This window comes from Coccomyxa subellipsoidea (assembly GCF_000258705.1).
Source record: "Coccomyxa subellipsoidea C-169, whole genome shotgun sequence".
Lineage (NCBI taxonomy): Eukaryota > Viridiplantae > Chlorophyta > Trebouxiophyceae > Coccomyxaceae > Coccomyxa > Coccomyxa subellipsoidea.
In genome coordinates this window covers 282,205-296,543 of record NW_005178019.1, presented here as the reverse complement: position 1 = coordinate 296,543, position 14,339 = coordinate 282,205, and the positions used below count along the sequence as shown (strand labels likewise).

The following is a 14,339-nucleotide window of genomic DNA, read 5'->3' as shown; positions in this document are numbered from 1 at the left end:
GCCGCTGCTGCCATGCGCATGCCTTGAGCGTTTGCCTGCGTTACGTGCTGAGACGCACGTCTCTGCTGCCTGAAACCTGCCAGCACGTGACGAGGGCCCTGGGTATGTTTGCAGCCAAACTCGTTTATGTTGATTACATGCAAAACTGGCTTAGCAACACGCTGCTGATGCATGCTGGCACATGTGCGCACATGCAGGGTTCTTGCTGGGGAGCAGAGAGACGCTGCTGGAGACCAAGGACGGCGGACGCACGTGGGAGCCGCGTTCCGTAGCAGCAGCCAAGGACGAAGGTGACTCAGTTCTTCGCATCTTTCCGCCTGGCTCATGCATGCCACTGCTTGGAAATTGTCAGCGCCGGCAGAATGGCAGAAGCGCAGAAAGGCATGGGAGGGGCACAAACTTCTGCAATCCAATCGGCAATGCTTGTGTAGCTCTGCAGTCTGTTGCCTTCAGTTAGCGCTGTGATGGCATTTGCAAAATGTGGGGTTTCCAGAGATTGGCACCTCCTCAATGCTACCTGCCTGTCAGGTAGGAGGCAGCAACCAACCATCCCAGGAAGTCCCCCAAGGTGCCATGGCATGCATCGCTGAACGTCACTTGGCGCGACCTTGATTAGTGAGCAGACAAGCCTTATAGAAAGAGCCATGTCTCTCTGCCACACGATAGCACAAGGCACAGCTACAAGGCCATCAAAACAGACTACAGCGGTCTGTTGAAGGCTGAAGAAAAACCCCGGTGGATGCCAAACAAGCAACGAGGAGCCACTTTCCTTGAGTTATGCCATGTAGAGGCCATCAATCCTGCCATGTACATTTTGAATCTGCCATGTAGATCTGGGCATGCGAAATGGTGCGCAAGGTAGGTTGAATAGGGAATTCGAGCTCTGCTCTGTGCGGATTGCTGGGTTGAGACATGCATGCCACCTGCATGTCAAGTGCTGAAGAGCGGCTGCAGGGGCTGACATCAGAGCATCTCTAAGTGCCATTCAGCACATGTTGTGAGCTTCCAGTCTGCTGTGTGCAGGCTTCAACTACCGCTTCAACTCCATCTCCTTCAACGGCAAGGAGGGCTGGATTGTGGGCAAGCCGGCGATCCTGCTGCGCACGACCGATGGAGGGGACAATTGGGAGCGAGTGCCGCTGTCTGCCAAGCTGCCGGGCAACCCGGTGCTCATCTGCGCGCTGCCCGGAGAGCCCGGCCGGGCAGAGATGACCACCGACCAGGTTGGCGCGACTAATCAGGCTCCTGTCTACCGAAGCATGCTGTATCTTGGCTTCATATCTGACACCTTACTGGGTAGAGATGATTACCGCCCAGGTCAGCGTGCCCAGTAATGCCCCTCATTGGTTACGCATGCGTTACTAAGAAGTCACATCTTCGGCACCTTATCGGCAAATTCAATGACTGCCGGACTGCCTGGGTCACACATGCCAAACCACTCTTGTCAGTACCACTGTCTTAATTTGGCCTCTGTCGCCACATATCTTAAAATTCCATGAGTAACTCGTTCCTCTGTATACATCAGGCACCAGGTGGCTCGGCAGTAATAATAGTGTGAAGCAGGTGAAGAGTCTCTGCTTTTTTCTGTTTGTTGATTGCTGCACTGCTGGTATGGCTGCAGGGTGCGGTGTATACAACCAGCAATGGAGCGTACACCTGGACAGCGGCTGTGCAGGAGACCGTGGATGCCACTCTCAACAGAACAGTCTCCTCTGGTGCGTCCCATCATCCTCCAATCTCACATCTGTGACAGGTTTCCATCTGACACATCAAAATGGTCAAGGGCCTGTCATCTCATCTCTCTTGCACGTAGCATGTGCTTGCAGATGCACGGCCTAGCCTTTGCGCACACCATACTACTGTTGCGCCTCCTTCTTTGTCACTCGATGGATTGGTGTTTGTTCTGTTGATAGCAGTTGGTGACGCTCAGCGCTTCCATGATTAAATTCACCTAGCGTGAATGGTAGTGACGGTTTAAGTTAAACTCTTAAACAGCCACAGCTGCTGCCACGGCCTGTGGCGCCATCTGCTGCAGCATGCATGCATGCATGCAAAGAACGCTTGAATCTTGGCTTGGGAGGTGGTCTTCGTCAGGTCACACTGCCTCCAATCAGGCCCGTGAGTTTTGTGCCGCATACCAAGCATCAGCTGCGCGTCAAACAATGAATGCATCTTCTCAAATGTGCCCTGAGTGACTGTGCTGTCATGCCAGGCACCTGTCGCGCCTCATTCTTCGAAGGAGGCTTCTCAAACCTGCCTTGAGTGATCACAGGCTTCAGCTGTGCCTGACCCTATGAAGGCAGGTTCTCAACGGTGACCTGAGTAAAATTGCTTTTTGCTGCAAAAGGCATCAGCGGCGCGTCGTACTACGAGGGAAGTTTCTCGAACGTGCAGCGCAGCCCCTCGGGTGACTACGTGGCAGTGTCATCGCGCGGCAACTTCTTCCTCACCTGGTCCCCCGGGCAGACCTACTGGCAGCCCCACAACCGCCCCACGTGAGCCCTTCTATTGATCAATTCTGTATACTGTTGGCCTATGCCATCTGATAATGTCCGAGCGGGCAGCCTTCTGCATGACATGCAAAGCATTGCCTTGCTGGCTCTCTCTCTATACTGTCTTGAAGTCATTGTGTTGACGTTGTGGATGAGTCATGATCACAGCACGCACATGCGTCCTGCGGTGCGGTGCCTTCAGCGCACCCATGGCTCAAGGCTTCGTTTCTGTGGAAATCAAGCAATTCTTGCACCAATGCTTTTTTTAAAGTGATGCAGAGATGCCATTACTCAGGACGCCCATTGTGCTTGGCCATGGGATCCTGTCCCCGCAAACGTCCCATAACCCTTTACTTGACTGGCCAAGGTTATCCCCTTCCTTCTCAGAAGCTCGGTCGGCGTCGCTCAAGGTTTTTATTCTGACTGTTGCCCCAGGCTGCGCCGCGCGCAGAGATATGGCTCAGCTGCTGATATGCATACTGCTGTCTGCTTGGTGGTTGCAAGACACAGATGCTCATTGTGAGGGATGTTGCTTCAGATTCGAAATCTGCAATCATACTAGATCATCAATTTGAATTAGAATCCGAACCTGAATCCAAACTTGGTACAGGGCGCGGCGGGTGCAGAACATGGGTTGGACCCCCAGCAACAGCTTGTGGCTGGCAACGCGCGGAGGGGACGTCTACCTGAGCCCCGAGTCTGGAATCTCCGAGCGCTTTGACCAGGCCAAGCTGGGCTCGCGCGGATTTGGCATCCTCGATGTCGGGTGCGCGCAATTTCCCCCTTGAATATTAGGGTTTGGGGGGTTTAGAAAAGTGGCAGTGGGGTCACGGTGGTAGGGTTAGGGCTAGGCTGGGCTCGCGCAGCTTCGGCATACTTGACGTCGGGTGCGCGCAATCTCCCCTCTGAAATATTAGGGTTTGGGGGTTTAGGAAAGTGGCAGTGGGTTCACGGTGGTAGGCTTAGGGCCAGGCTGGGCTCGTGCGGCTTCGGCATACTCGAGGTCGGGTGCTTGCGCATGTTTCCATTTGGTATATTAGGTTCCAGGGGTCTGAGGGTGAAGGTTTTAGGGCGTTCGTGGCATTCCATGGGCGCCCCTTTGACATCCTGTATGTTGGGTGCGCGCCCATGTTTGCGTGCTGGGGCATGTTCTGACCAAAATCGAGGCGTCACAATGTGCATAGAAACTGGTCCAGCAAATGACCGCATCCCTGCACGAGTGCCACTGCTGTCGACGAGGGCAGGGACTCCAGTCTTTCTGGCATCCTTGACGCAGTCTTCAATAGTCCCGATCACTTGCTTGAACGTCTGGCATCTCCAGTTTTTGCTAGTCGCGCACGGCTTGTGAGGCTTGCTGCCATCTTTTTTCAATTGGCTTAAGGGAGCAAACAAACATCAACAATTAGCACAAATCCCAGACTTGAGGCCTGGTAAGAGCAGCTTTTGAAGCCTTGCCAATAGAGGCTCTGTGCAGAATGTGCACAATGTCAGCGTGGGTCTTGGAGGGGACTTTATCTCGGTGCCCAAAAAGTGCTGCGCTTTTTTACCTTGAGCTGAAGATGCGCGCCATATCCCACAGGTTCTCCCCGAGCAAGGTGGGCTACGCGGTGGGAGGCAGCGGGACACTGCTCAAGTCAGAGGACAACGGTGCCACGTGGAAGCGCGACCGCTCGACAGACGGCATCGCCGGAAACCTTTACGAAATCAAATTCACCGAGTCCGGCTCCGGATTCATCCTCGGCAACGACGGCATCCTGCTGCGCTACATTGCCGCCTGAGACCAAGGCTGCCGCCGTTTGAATTCAAATCCGCAAATTAAATTTAAATCCCTCGGGGACTGATTTGGCGCCAAGGTGACAAGGTACAACATTACCGGTTGAGACCGGCGCCGCCGTGCGCTCGTTCCAAACTGAGGGGGGCTGATGTGGCGCCGAGCCTGATCTGGAGATGGGAATGTTCTGGTGCAGAATCTGGCACTGCCAGAATGTGCTGCATTGACAAGGTGCTCTTTGCCTGAGGAACTGGTGGTGGCGGTGCCATTGCCCCAAATATGGTACAGCAACGAGCTGCATATTTTTGCATGGTATACAGCTTTGTTGCTGGTTACTGATACCGGCGCAGCTGTGCACGGCTTTCCCAATGAGCTGTCCTGGCTCAATGGGCAGGAACAATGTTTTTCCGGCCTTGTGCATGGCTCGGGAGACAACAATATCATCAGAGAGGCCTCCCTGCTGGCTCGACGGGGCTGTCTGGAAACCGCGCAGCCGCATTCAGGACGGCTGAGCATGACTTTGGGGGAATCGTATGTGGACGAAAGATTGGGCAGTGGCTTGATAGCACAAATTTCCAAAAGGACCAACCCAATGGGTATTCAGTTTTTTGTGGAGATGGCATATTGCAGCTGTGATCAGCCAGGTGCAGAGGATACTTGCGCTGAAGCAAATGGCACAATTGCGTGCGAAGATTTTGATGTACATGCTTCTCTGGTCTTCAACTGTCACGAGTGGTGGTACAGACACCATGCACTGTGGGAATGTCTAGAATTGACTGTGCCATTCAGCACGCTGCAATTGAGTGTCTGTCTGAGGCCCGCACGATGACAGTGGTGCTATTCTAGAAGCAGCTGATTTGATGTAAGAGTTTGGCTTCCACTCTGTTCGCTGAAGGCTGGTTTGTATTGACACACTGCATGTGCTGCTCATGTGCTGATCAACGAGCACCATGGCACGTGCTTTTTGCAGGCAGCTTCCACTTTGTCTCTAGTGCTTCAAAATTTGCAGGAATTGGCAGTGCCTTATTGGTCCATTTTGGTACCTTAAAAATGTTCACAAAAGGGTTCTTACAGGCATTATAATTAGTATAAAGACTCTCATCACCCACTGATCTTTGAATTTGCTTCACTCATACCAAAATGGCATCCTTTGCTAATCCCTATAGGCTGCTTTGTTTCCGAACCCAGATCTGCAACTATCCAGCTTATCCCTTGTGACTTTCCAAGAATCAGCACATGGCAATTCCTTAATTAATATACATCTCTGATCTGAAGCAATCTCTACTATCAAGCTTGAGCTGGTCATCCTGAGAATCAAGATTCCAATGTATTCCAATGTATGATGCCCTATGTCACCACACATTTGTTATACGAGCATCCAGAAATTACAGATCAACTCTTGGCCGACCACAGCGACGAGACAGATATACTTCATCAAATGTGCGCAAATTTCTTCCAGGACAACGAGTTGCATGCAGAGAGTCTGCGTAGGTGTTTTCAGTGTCAGAGCTTAAGCCCTGCACAGAAGGCAGTCTCTGCCGGCTGGCATCACACTTTGGCAAAAGGAAAATTATGCAAACATCACCGATGATATCACAACAAGTAGCAGACGATGCGGTTGTACTTCTCCCATGTGCTTCATGAATGATTTCAGGAAGTGGGCATGTGAAAAATGCATTAGACCATGTACTGCAGAGCTCTGAAGTCGTGCCCTGCTGCAAAGCTGAGCACAAGGAAAGCCAGGCCCTCAGGCAAGAACAGAGTCCATGTTGACCGGATGTCCAATCCGCTGTCTTTCTCAGGCGTGCATGCTTCTGCACCACTAGTATTGCTGCTTCTGCTGCTGCTGCCACTGGGGGCCTCTGTCTGCCTCTTGACAGAGCCTTGCCGCCACTGCCGCCGACTGCGCAGCTGCATCTTGTAGGTGAGCCAACACGGCAGCACGAAACCTCCGAGCACCTGAACATAATAGGGAAATAAATTCAAAAGGAGGGTAAAAATCAAAGCTGAGCGTCCTCTCTCCTGCAAGGCAGCGGGCACCCACATCATTTGGCTGATCTTGCAGCTGTAGAGGCTGGAAGATAGGCAGGTAGCTGCATGAATACAAGGACAAAGTAGCAGAACACCGGCATATTCTTGTTGACAGACAGAAGGACAAAGCAGGCGTTATAGTGCATTGAGTGCAGGATGCATCCGATCAGTGTGCTGCACACATAAACATCAGAAGGAGCCACATTACTGGCAAGGAAGGGGGTGAAATGTCCAGACATTTGCAGAAAATAACTTGCTGAATATTTTATGCAATAAGAGTGGATTTCAGAAAAGAGTACGTTCTATACCTCGAGCAGCAACCACGCCCAGAACAGCAGTTTGTCTTCGGTGACAAATCCCCAGCCAACCCTCGCCGCCACCGCATTGACGATCCCTATTAGGGGGGTCAGGTGGTGCAAACCCTGCTCCATCTGCCGAAGTGATGTGCAATGACGCAGCAAAATGATTCCCAGATGACCGGTCTAAATCACCAGCCAGGAGTTGTTTGGCATCGCATGGAGGAAGCCCCTGCATGCCATGGCACCGCCAAGTTAATGATCTGTGATGTGGGTTGCTCATCACACCGATCACTCGCTGATTATTGTGATGCCCTGGTGCGCTCAAACGGGTGTGGGAGAGTTTCTGGCTATGTGATGGTTGAGATATCTCAGATGCAAATTGGCTGATCTATCACTATGCATGTCTAAGATGACTTTGCCATTACTCAACAAGAAGAATCAGTGTTGCAGCAGCGGCAACGCACCAATTTGCCAAGGAGATCCAGTTGTTGGCAAAGACCCAGGCGAGCAGGTTCCATACAGCAAAAGAGCCCTTGTCAGAATAGTCCATCCAGAAGGACAGATAGGCATCAGTTGTGTATATGACCAGCAGCCTCAGCAGAACCAGACAGGATGTGCGGTGGCGCACATAAGCCTTGCTGTTAAATGCAATTAGCGCCATTGCCTGCAGCACAATTTGGACTTGCTCTCAGGAGTTGCTTTCAGACCACTTTGATTGAAGCATCTGCTGCAGAGGCGGGGCCGGTATACAGACAGGAAGCTCTCGTGCAGATGCTGCCTTCATCCCCGCTCAAGCAATAACATACAGCTGCATCTGTGCAGCTCAACGATTGCAAAGATCACTGTTCAAAATTGCATGTTGAAAGAAGTAAGGCTCGTTGCACATTGGGCACTATGATGAGGAAGTCCTGGAAGCTTGTAAAAGATGCATGCAGGAGAGGATGCATGCAAAAGCTTTCTGCACACAATAAGATGATGCAGCAACCGCCTGGGCTCACCTTTTCTAAGGTGAACAGCAATATGAATGCTGCGTGCCATTGCGGGGTCCTTGTGTGTCTGTTGCGCCAGAGGCTGACCAGAAGCGCAGAATATTGCATCCAGGAAAGCGTCAGAACAGAAATGTCCCACTTCAAGTGCTGCTCCGCGAAGAAGACCTGGCACCCACGCGTTACATGGCTAAGGATAGAGACAGGAAACTCGAATATTTTATCGATTTCTCTCAAAGCACGTCGTTGTTCGATTTGATCTTCACACATTCCGAGAAAAAGTCATTACCTGAAATCGCTGTTCGTGCCCCCGAGCCTTAAATTCCTGTGGCACGAACGGGTGCACTCAGCTCGACAAGTAAAAGACAGGCATCTAGATTTAAAATACCTATAACATTAAGATGAATAGGTACTTTTAGTTTCAAATGAATCGCGCAATCGTACGCCTAGACTTACCAACATCCTTTACTGGCGTGCTGGGATTGACCCTTTCATGCTTGAAATTGGCCGGAGATTTTGCCTTTGACACAGTCGCGACGATCGTGCATTGTGCAAGACTTGATGAACTTTATGTATCAAGCAGAAGTTCTCGTGCTCTGACCAGTCTTCTCACATTTCCAATGAGGAACTCACACGCCCAATTGGCTGCCCCGTTGTGATTGTATTGTCTCCGCCTTGCACGATCTCAGCAAAATACAATATACTGGACACTTGCCAGGAGCAATTATGAAGCCTATTGGAACACGACCAGAATTACGGGCAGAATCAGGACGACGATGAGACTGACTAATACCAATTACTCTTTGTGACCACGTGACTTTCTTTTCCAAATCATGCAGACATGGGAGAAGTGCTCTGCATATTATATAATAAGAAGGGGGTGTAGACCTGTAGGCTGCAAGGGTGCATTTGCGAGTTGACAAGGCTGCACGCCTGTGCATATCGGCCCCGGGTTCCGGCTGCAGACGGACCTGTGTATGCCCTATGGCCCTCTGGCTCTGGCCCTAAACCCTAAACCTAAATGATATGCAGCATACATCAAAAAATTACATGGTCATGTGATCGCATGTGATCAGAGATTCAACATCCAAGGTTCAACATCCAGCAGCTCAGCATGGAGGCTTTCTCGGACGGCAATGTGTGTGGCGCTCCGATAGGGGCGACCCTCGACGGTACTTCCAGAAGAGCCACGAAAGTTGGGCTTTGAAGCATGTATCTGGATACAGCGCAACACGAATAAGTCACGGATACATAAAATACTTCATTATTCTCTTGGCCCTATGTCGAGGCACGATAAAAAGGAAGAGCACGGCACGCACCATCATCGGCTGAACTCATACACGTTAATCGTGAGTTCCAGGGAGTAACGCATGTGAGCCAGCAATCATCGTCGGAAAATGCCCAGGCTGGTAGCGTGTGAAGCATCTTGGACAGTACTGGGGCCCTCAAAGAGCCAGTCGTGTTGACACTAGATGTTTCTAGAGCACCTGCGGCTTTTTGAACACCTGCCAGCAGAGGTGAGCCCTTTTGCGAACCTGACGGTGTCTGATGGTTTTGTTGGCGGCCAAAGCCTTCAGGTCTTGTCTCAGTAGCTTAGCAGTACTTGGTGGACGCTGATCTCTTGTGGGACTGGGCACCCTACTTGTGATTGGCCCTTTCCTGTCTTGTGGGGGCACTTCTGATCTAATGTAGGATTTGGCGGCGTCCTGCGTGATGGTTAGGTTGTTCTCATGAGCTGGAACATCGCTGCTTTGTGTGGCTTTGCTGGACCCATCCATGTCTGCGTGTGTTGATGATTGCTCGGTGATTGGGAGTGCTGTGCTGACACTGTCCGTGCTACCTTTGCTCTATTGGAACTAGTAGATCGAATGTTGTTGTTGACCACAACATTAGGATTTGACCACGACTTGTCCGGTCTCTGCTCAGGCACACCAGTGTGTAGAACACAGCACATCTAATCAGCCTGTATTGGCTGGCACGATGTAATGTTTCTCTCTCTCTCTCTCATGCACGGCAAAGTTTGCTTGTGCGAGCAGTTGCATGTCTTTGCAGTACGCAATTGTTGCATGTGACATCATCCTGCACCTGCCATCATGGTTCTCACCCTGCAACCGCAGGACAGCTGCCAGCTGTCGCTAGCGCTAGCGGCAGCGCCGGCGCTCAAATTTTGATTTTGGAGTATATTACTGATTTGATGGTGCTCACGATGTTCATGTGCACGTCATCATCTTGATGATCGCCTGTAACAGTCTGACGTGCACAACGTTATACCTTACAATTCCAAAATATTAAGTGGTCTCGCATTCAATGTTGCTTGCCAAGTGCGAGCCGTGAGATCATCTGGTGGTGATTGATCATGCATGCATCGTTATCATCACCAGAGTGCTGCAGAGTCAGATTTGGAGCTCGTCTAATATGCTGCCATGGAAAGTTGGCTACAGACTAAAATGACCTGATCTTGGTCTGTACATTGGGGACCAAATCTTGAAAGTAGACACTGCACATGCCAACACACTTTGGCAATCCTGACCGTAAAATGTGACTTTCACAAGGAGCTAGCAGCCTGCTGAGCACTACACCAAGCTCTGTGTAGTACACAACCAGGAAAAGTATAATAAGCTGAAAATACAAATCTAGGGAACCAAACTGTCCCATGCTGCCTGTTGGCTTTGTTTTGTCTCCTCGCATGACGTTGCCGCCTGAACTGTGTGTATGCAGCATGACATTCCATGCTACACGAACTTGCTTTCCATTCCTGTTGAGAATCTCGCCCACACCACAAACACTGTCAACACCTCACTAGACCTCCCGCAATATTATAGTGTCTCATGCCCAAATTTTCCCCTTTGAAGAAGAGGCCATTCTAATGGTATTTCAAGTGCCAGCACACATGCGCTGCATTTCCACAGTATGAACAGATGTATCAGATCCAAGGAGTCAGACTCAGCAACATTTTAAGACTTACTAAGTCTTGTTAGTAACTCCCCCCTGTTTCAGTGCAAATTGCTTGTCTCTATGGACACTGCCGACAGTCTTCAAATGCCGACAGTCTTGAAATGTGCTCCCCCCCAAAAAGAGCCTCAAGAGTACTGGTGCACAGCAGTGTACACATTACCAAGTCCCTATGGATCATCCAGTTGAGAAAGCGCCTGAGGTTGAGTCAAATCATGATTCAAGTGACCTCACCACTGCAACGGAACTCTCAAGCCAGCTTGCAGCGGTGGCAACAATCCGCAGAATGGTTTGTGAAAAGATCCTGACTTCATCATTCATTCTTGACCACGTGTGCATACCAGAACTCAGATCTCCTAGACGCGTGAAACTTGCAGGCCTTGAGAATTCTTCGTGAGCGCTGTCTTGATATCTCCTTGTCCTTGCTCTTTCACCCCTAGTCGAGATGCAAAACAATGGTCGACCCCAAGAACCTGCCTAAGATCCGTTGACACACGTTCCCAGTATGCATACATTGTGCTCTCAAGTCTAGCTTCAGCCTCATTGGTGCTGTGGGTTCAATTTTCGTGCAGTTCAGTGTCTGATCCAGTTAGTGACGCTTGGAACAAACATCACCAGCTTGACAGGCTCTCAGTACATCACATCTGCTCTTTCGTCTCTACTGACAGTAGTGTTACCTGCAGCTTCAGTAGCAGGTGGGTAATAGCTTTCACATGATTTTGCATGCAGCTTCACGTCACGTGTTACTAATTGCGGGGGGTCATTGTCTTTCTCGTCTGCAGCATCACTCAATATATATAGGAAATACCAGCAAGTGCAGTTGCCCAGTGTAAGTTCCTCATAGCGGAACTGGCTCCAGAACAGGGCCGCCATCCTTTCAGCATTTTGCGCCTCTTTGAGGCATGCTCCTTTGCCGCTGAGCAAATCAACCGGTGCAGTCTGGGTCGGTGTCCATTGTGTTGTTGTTGCATGCTGGTTAGCTGCAAGGCAGCCCGTCTTCTGGCCCCAGCTCTGCTCTAATGCATGCATTCTCTTCATCTCCTCCAGCAATTTCAGCAACAGCAGCTGCTGCTGTGCAGGTTCTAAAGCCCACGTTAGCTCATATCCCCCCATTTCGTGCGAATTCATCCTTGAGAAACTCGCTGAAAGAGCGGTCGATCGGCTCTATCTGCGGCATAGTAAGGTCGGGCGCTGCAGTGGCGAAGCCGAAGGGGGTGCCACCAGGCAAGCCACCTGCGCCACATCAGCAATCGGGTTTTCCCCCATAGTTCATTTTTTCCCGCAGCATAGAATATAAATGTGGCATTTACATCATCAACACTAACTCATAAATGGTCTCGGATTATTGATATAAAAAACATGGAAAGTTTGATCACAAATCCGCTAGACTGAATTATATTTCAGCATCGCACTGTTGTTGCTCCCATTGACCTCTGGTTTTCACATCTTCCAAACCAGCACCCTGCATTTTGATGACCTGACCAAGGCATGCTGCATGCGCCTCTCCAGTGACTATTCACACATCCACACATCGAAATTGAAGCTACACACGGAGAGTGACAGAGGGTGACCAACAAACATGACAGACTCTGAGATTACGCTTGAAGAGCACACTTACCGGAGGCTGGGGAACTTGAGGAGAGCAGTGCGCAGCTTTCCTCTGCAGCCATCAGGCCGGGGCTGTACACGCCACTGAACACACCTGCGCGCACAGAATGAGTGTTAGCAGCAGCAACTCACCTATTTGTGGTGAGAGTGACGAACAGTGAGCGCATTTGCTAGCACCCTGCTGTTTGCAACTTACTTACACGCTGTTCCTGCCAGAGGCAAGGTGCGTCTGCAGACAAGCAGCATACTAGGCTGCCAAATCCCTCCCCCTCGATGGGCTCGCCAGATCCAAGCAAGACCAAATCAACCGTGGGCACGGTGCTCAGTGTTTGTACCGCACACTGCTGCTTGCGAGTGATATGACATGCATGCCCTTCAACGGCTTGATGAAGTGGCACAAGTCGTATTTGCCTTCTGGGTTGCCCATGGAACAACTTTCAGCTGATGTTACACCCAAGCATCACCATTTGAACAGTGCTGCTAGATTTTACCACAACCGCATCATCTCAGAGACCTGCCAACCTTTCAAAAAAAGCAAACCCTTTGGAGACATACCGTAGTCACCACCAAAAAAAAATTATCTTTCTTCATAAAAAGTCAAAAATAAAGTCCCATCCAATTAAAAATATAAACCCTATGACAACTTTGAGAGCAATTTTGGAAGGCTCTCGCCGAGACCAACCCATTGGGGATGCTGGAAAATTATATAAAGGAAAAAGAGACTTTTCAAAATAGATCCAATTGTTTTTTGAATTTTGAAGGGTGCGGAAATTCTGGTGCTAAGAACGGCAGAAGGACTGGGCCAGAAGGCGAGAGGGAACGCGCGCACCTTGCGCAGGTGCCAGCTCAGCGCCGTTTCGCACCGCAGCTGCCGGGAAGCTGGCATCGCCGCGCGTGAGCTGAGCTGGCGCTGACCTCAGCACCGCCTTTATGGCCTGCCCATCCGCCTCCTGCGTGACCCCACACATCAACCTCAAGCCCGCGCCAGCGAAACCTTCACCACAGAACTGCAGCCGGTGCACCTGCGCTTGAAGGTACTGACGTAGAATTCTACAGGAGGGTTGGTAATATTTAGTCATACTTAGTCATGGTGAGCACCGCACTGTGAAGAACTTGCGCATCTGCTGCGCTTTGGTGTAAAGCATCTCGTTCTAGACCTATTTTAGCTTTCTGCCTCATGGGATGCTTAGTCACAATTGGTCAGCAGCGCACCGTGAAGGACTTGCGCATCTGTTGAACTTTGCCGTGCAGAACCTCATTCTCGGCGCTCTTGACTCGCAGGTCCGCGTCAAGACTCTGCACCTCGTTCACCATCGCGCTGTGCTTGCTCTCCACGCTCGCCAGCCGCTGCAGCAGCCACCCATTAGCTTCCTCCATCTCCTTGGCCTGCGCACACATGACAACGCCGTCAGACGACACTGTCAGTAATTAGCACTCACTGTTTCAGGGGTGTTAGTTGGGAGGCTGTGGGGCATTCAATCAGCCCTGTCTTGGCTGCCACAATGTATCTATACATATATAGCTCTGAGCATCTTCCATCTCTCTCTGGGATGCTCTGTCTTTGGGGGACCAGGGTGATCACTCTGGGATTAGGCCAATGCTTCTGGGTTCTGGGATGAGTTTCTGGTTCGCCCGGAACTTTCTGCCATCGTGACTGGCACTTTTTACTGGGCAGTTTATGCATTCCTGGGATTGCGCATAGACATTAAAGAGTGCTGTCTGCGAGACCACGACCTGATTATTCTTGTAATCGCTTGATTTCACCTGCATGGGAAGGGTCAGGGAAATCATGCACAAACCCACCTTCTGCGCCATGTCATCGAGCAGGTCAAGCCGCCGAGCGCGCACGCGCCGCGCTGACTCGCGATTAGCGATCCGGCGCAGGATCCGACGGCGTTCCTGCAAAGTCGGTAGTTGCTTCTTGGGGGAACAGAGAATAAAGCAAACGAAAGGACAGCAAATTCCAGAGGAGAAAGGATTGCCTCTCAGCGTAGAAAGACTATACAAACATCTCTCGGCCCAGGAGCCCTGAGAGTAATGCAACTCATGAAGGCATTGCAAGCGCACAGTGGGTAGAAAGGGCTGCCTTGCACTATATCCAAAGCTCCTCAGACGAAACAAACATCTCGCGGCCCAGGAGCACTGATGATCACATTACATGCATGCAGCTAAGCGCTCACTTGTTGTTGCGCCAAATTGG

At 50.8% G+C, this 14,339-nt stretch overlaps 2 protein-coding genes across 2 annotated transcripts; one reads left to right on the top strand and one right to left on the bottom strand.

The window, feature by feature from the left end:
• Positions 1-181: 181 nt before the first annotated feature.
• COCSUDRAFT_20696 (photosystem II stability/assembly factor HCF136) lies at positions 182-4,270 on the top strand (the record flags this gene model as incomplete). Its single annotated transcript, XM_005642832.1, has 6 exons — positions 182-290; positions 1,024-1,223; positions 1,622-1,715; positions 2,348-2,495; positions 3,103-3,258; positions 4,072-4,270. The coding sequence occupies 6 exons, from the start codon at positions 182-184 to the stop codon at positions 4,268-4,270; spliced, it is 906 nt and encodes a 301-aa protein (XP_005642889.1).
• Positions 4,271-11,630: 7,360 nt separating this feature from the next.
• On the bottom strand, positions 11,631-14,264 carry COCSUDRAFT_60312 (hypothetical protein; the record flags this gene model as incomplete). The annotated part of the gene is made up of 6 exons (XM_005642831.1): positions 11,631-11,764; positions 12,150-12,233; positions 12,969-13,089; positions 13,352-13,525; positions 13,943-14,038; positions 14,259-14,264. 6 exons carry the CDS (start codon positions 14,262-14,264, stop codon positions 11,631-11,633), a joined length of 615 nt encoding a protein of 204 aa, XP_005642888.1.
• Between the last annotated feature and the right edge of the window lie 75 nt (positions 14,265-14,339).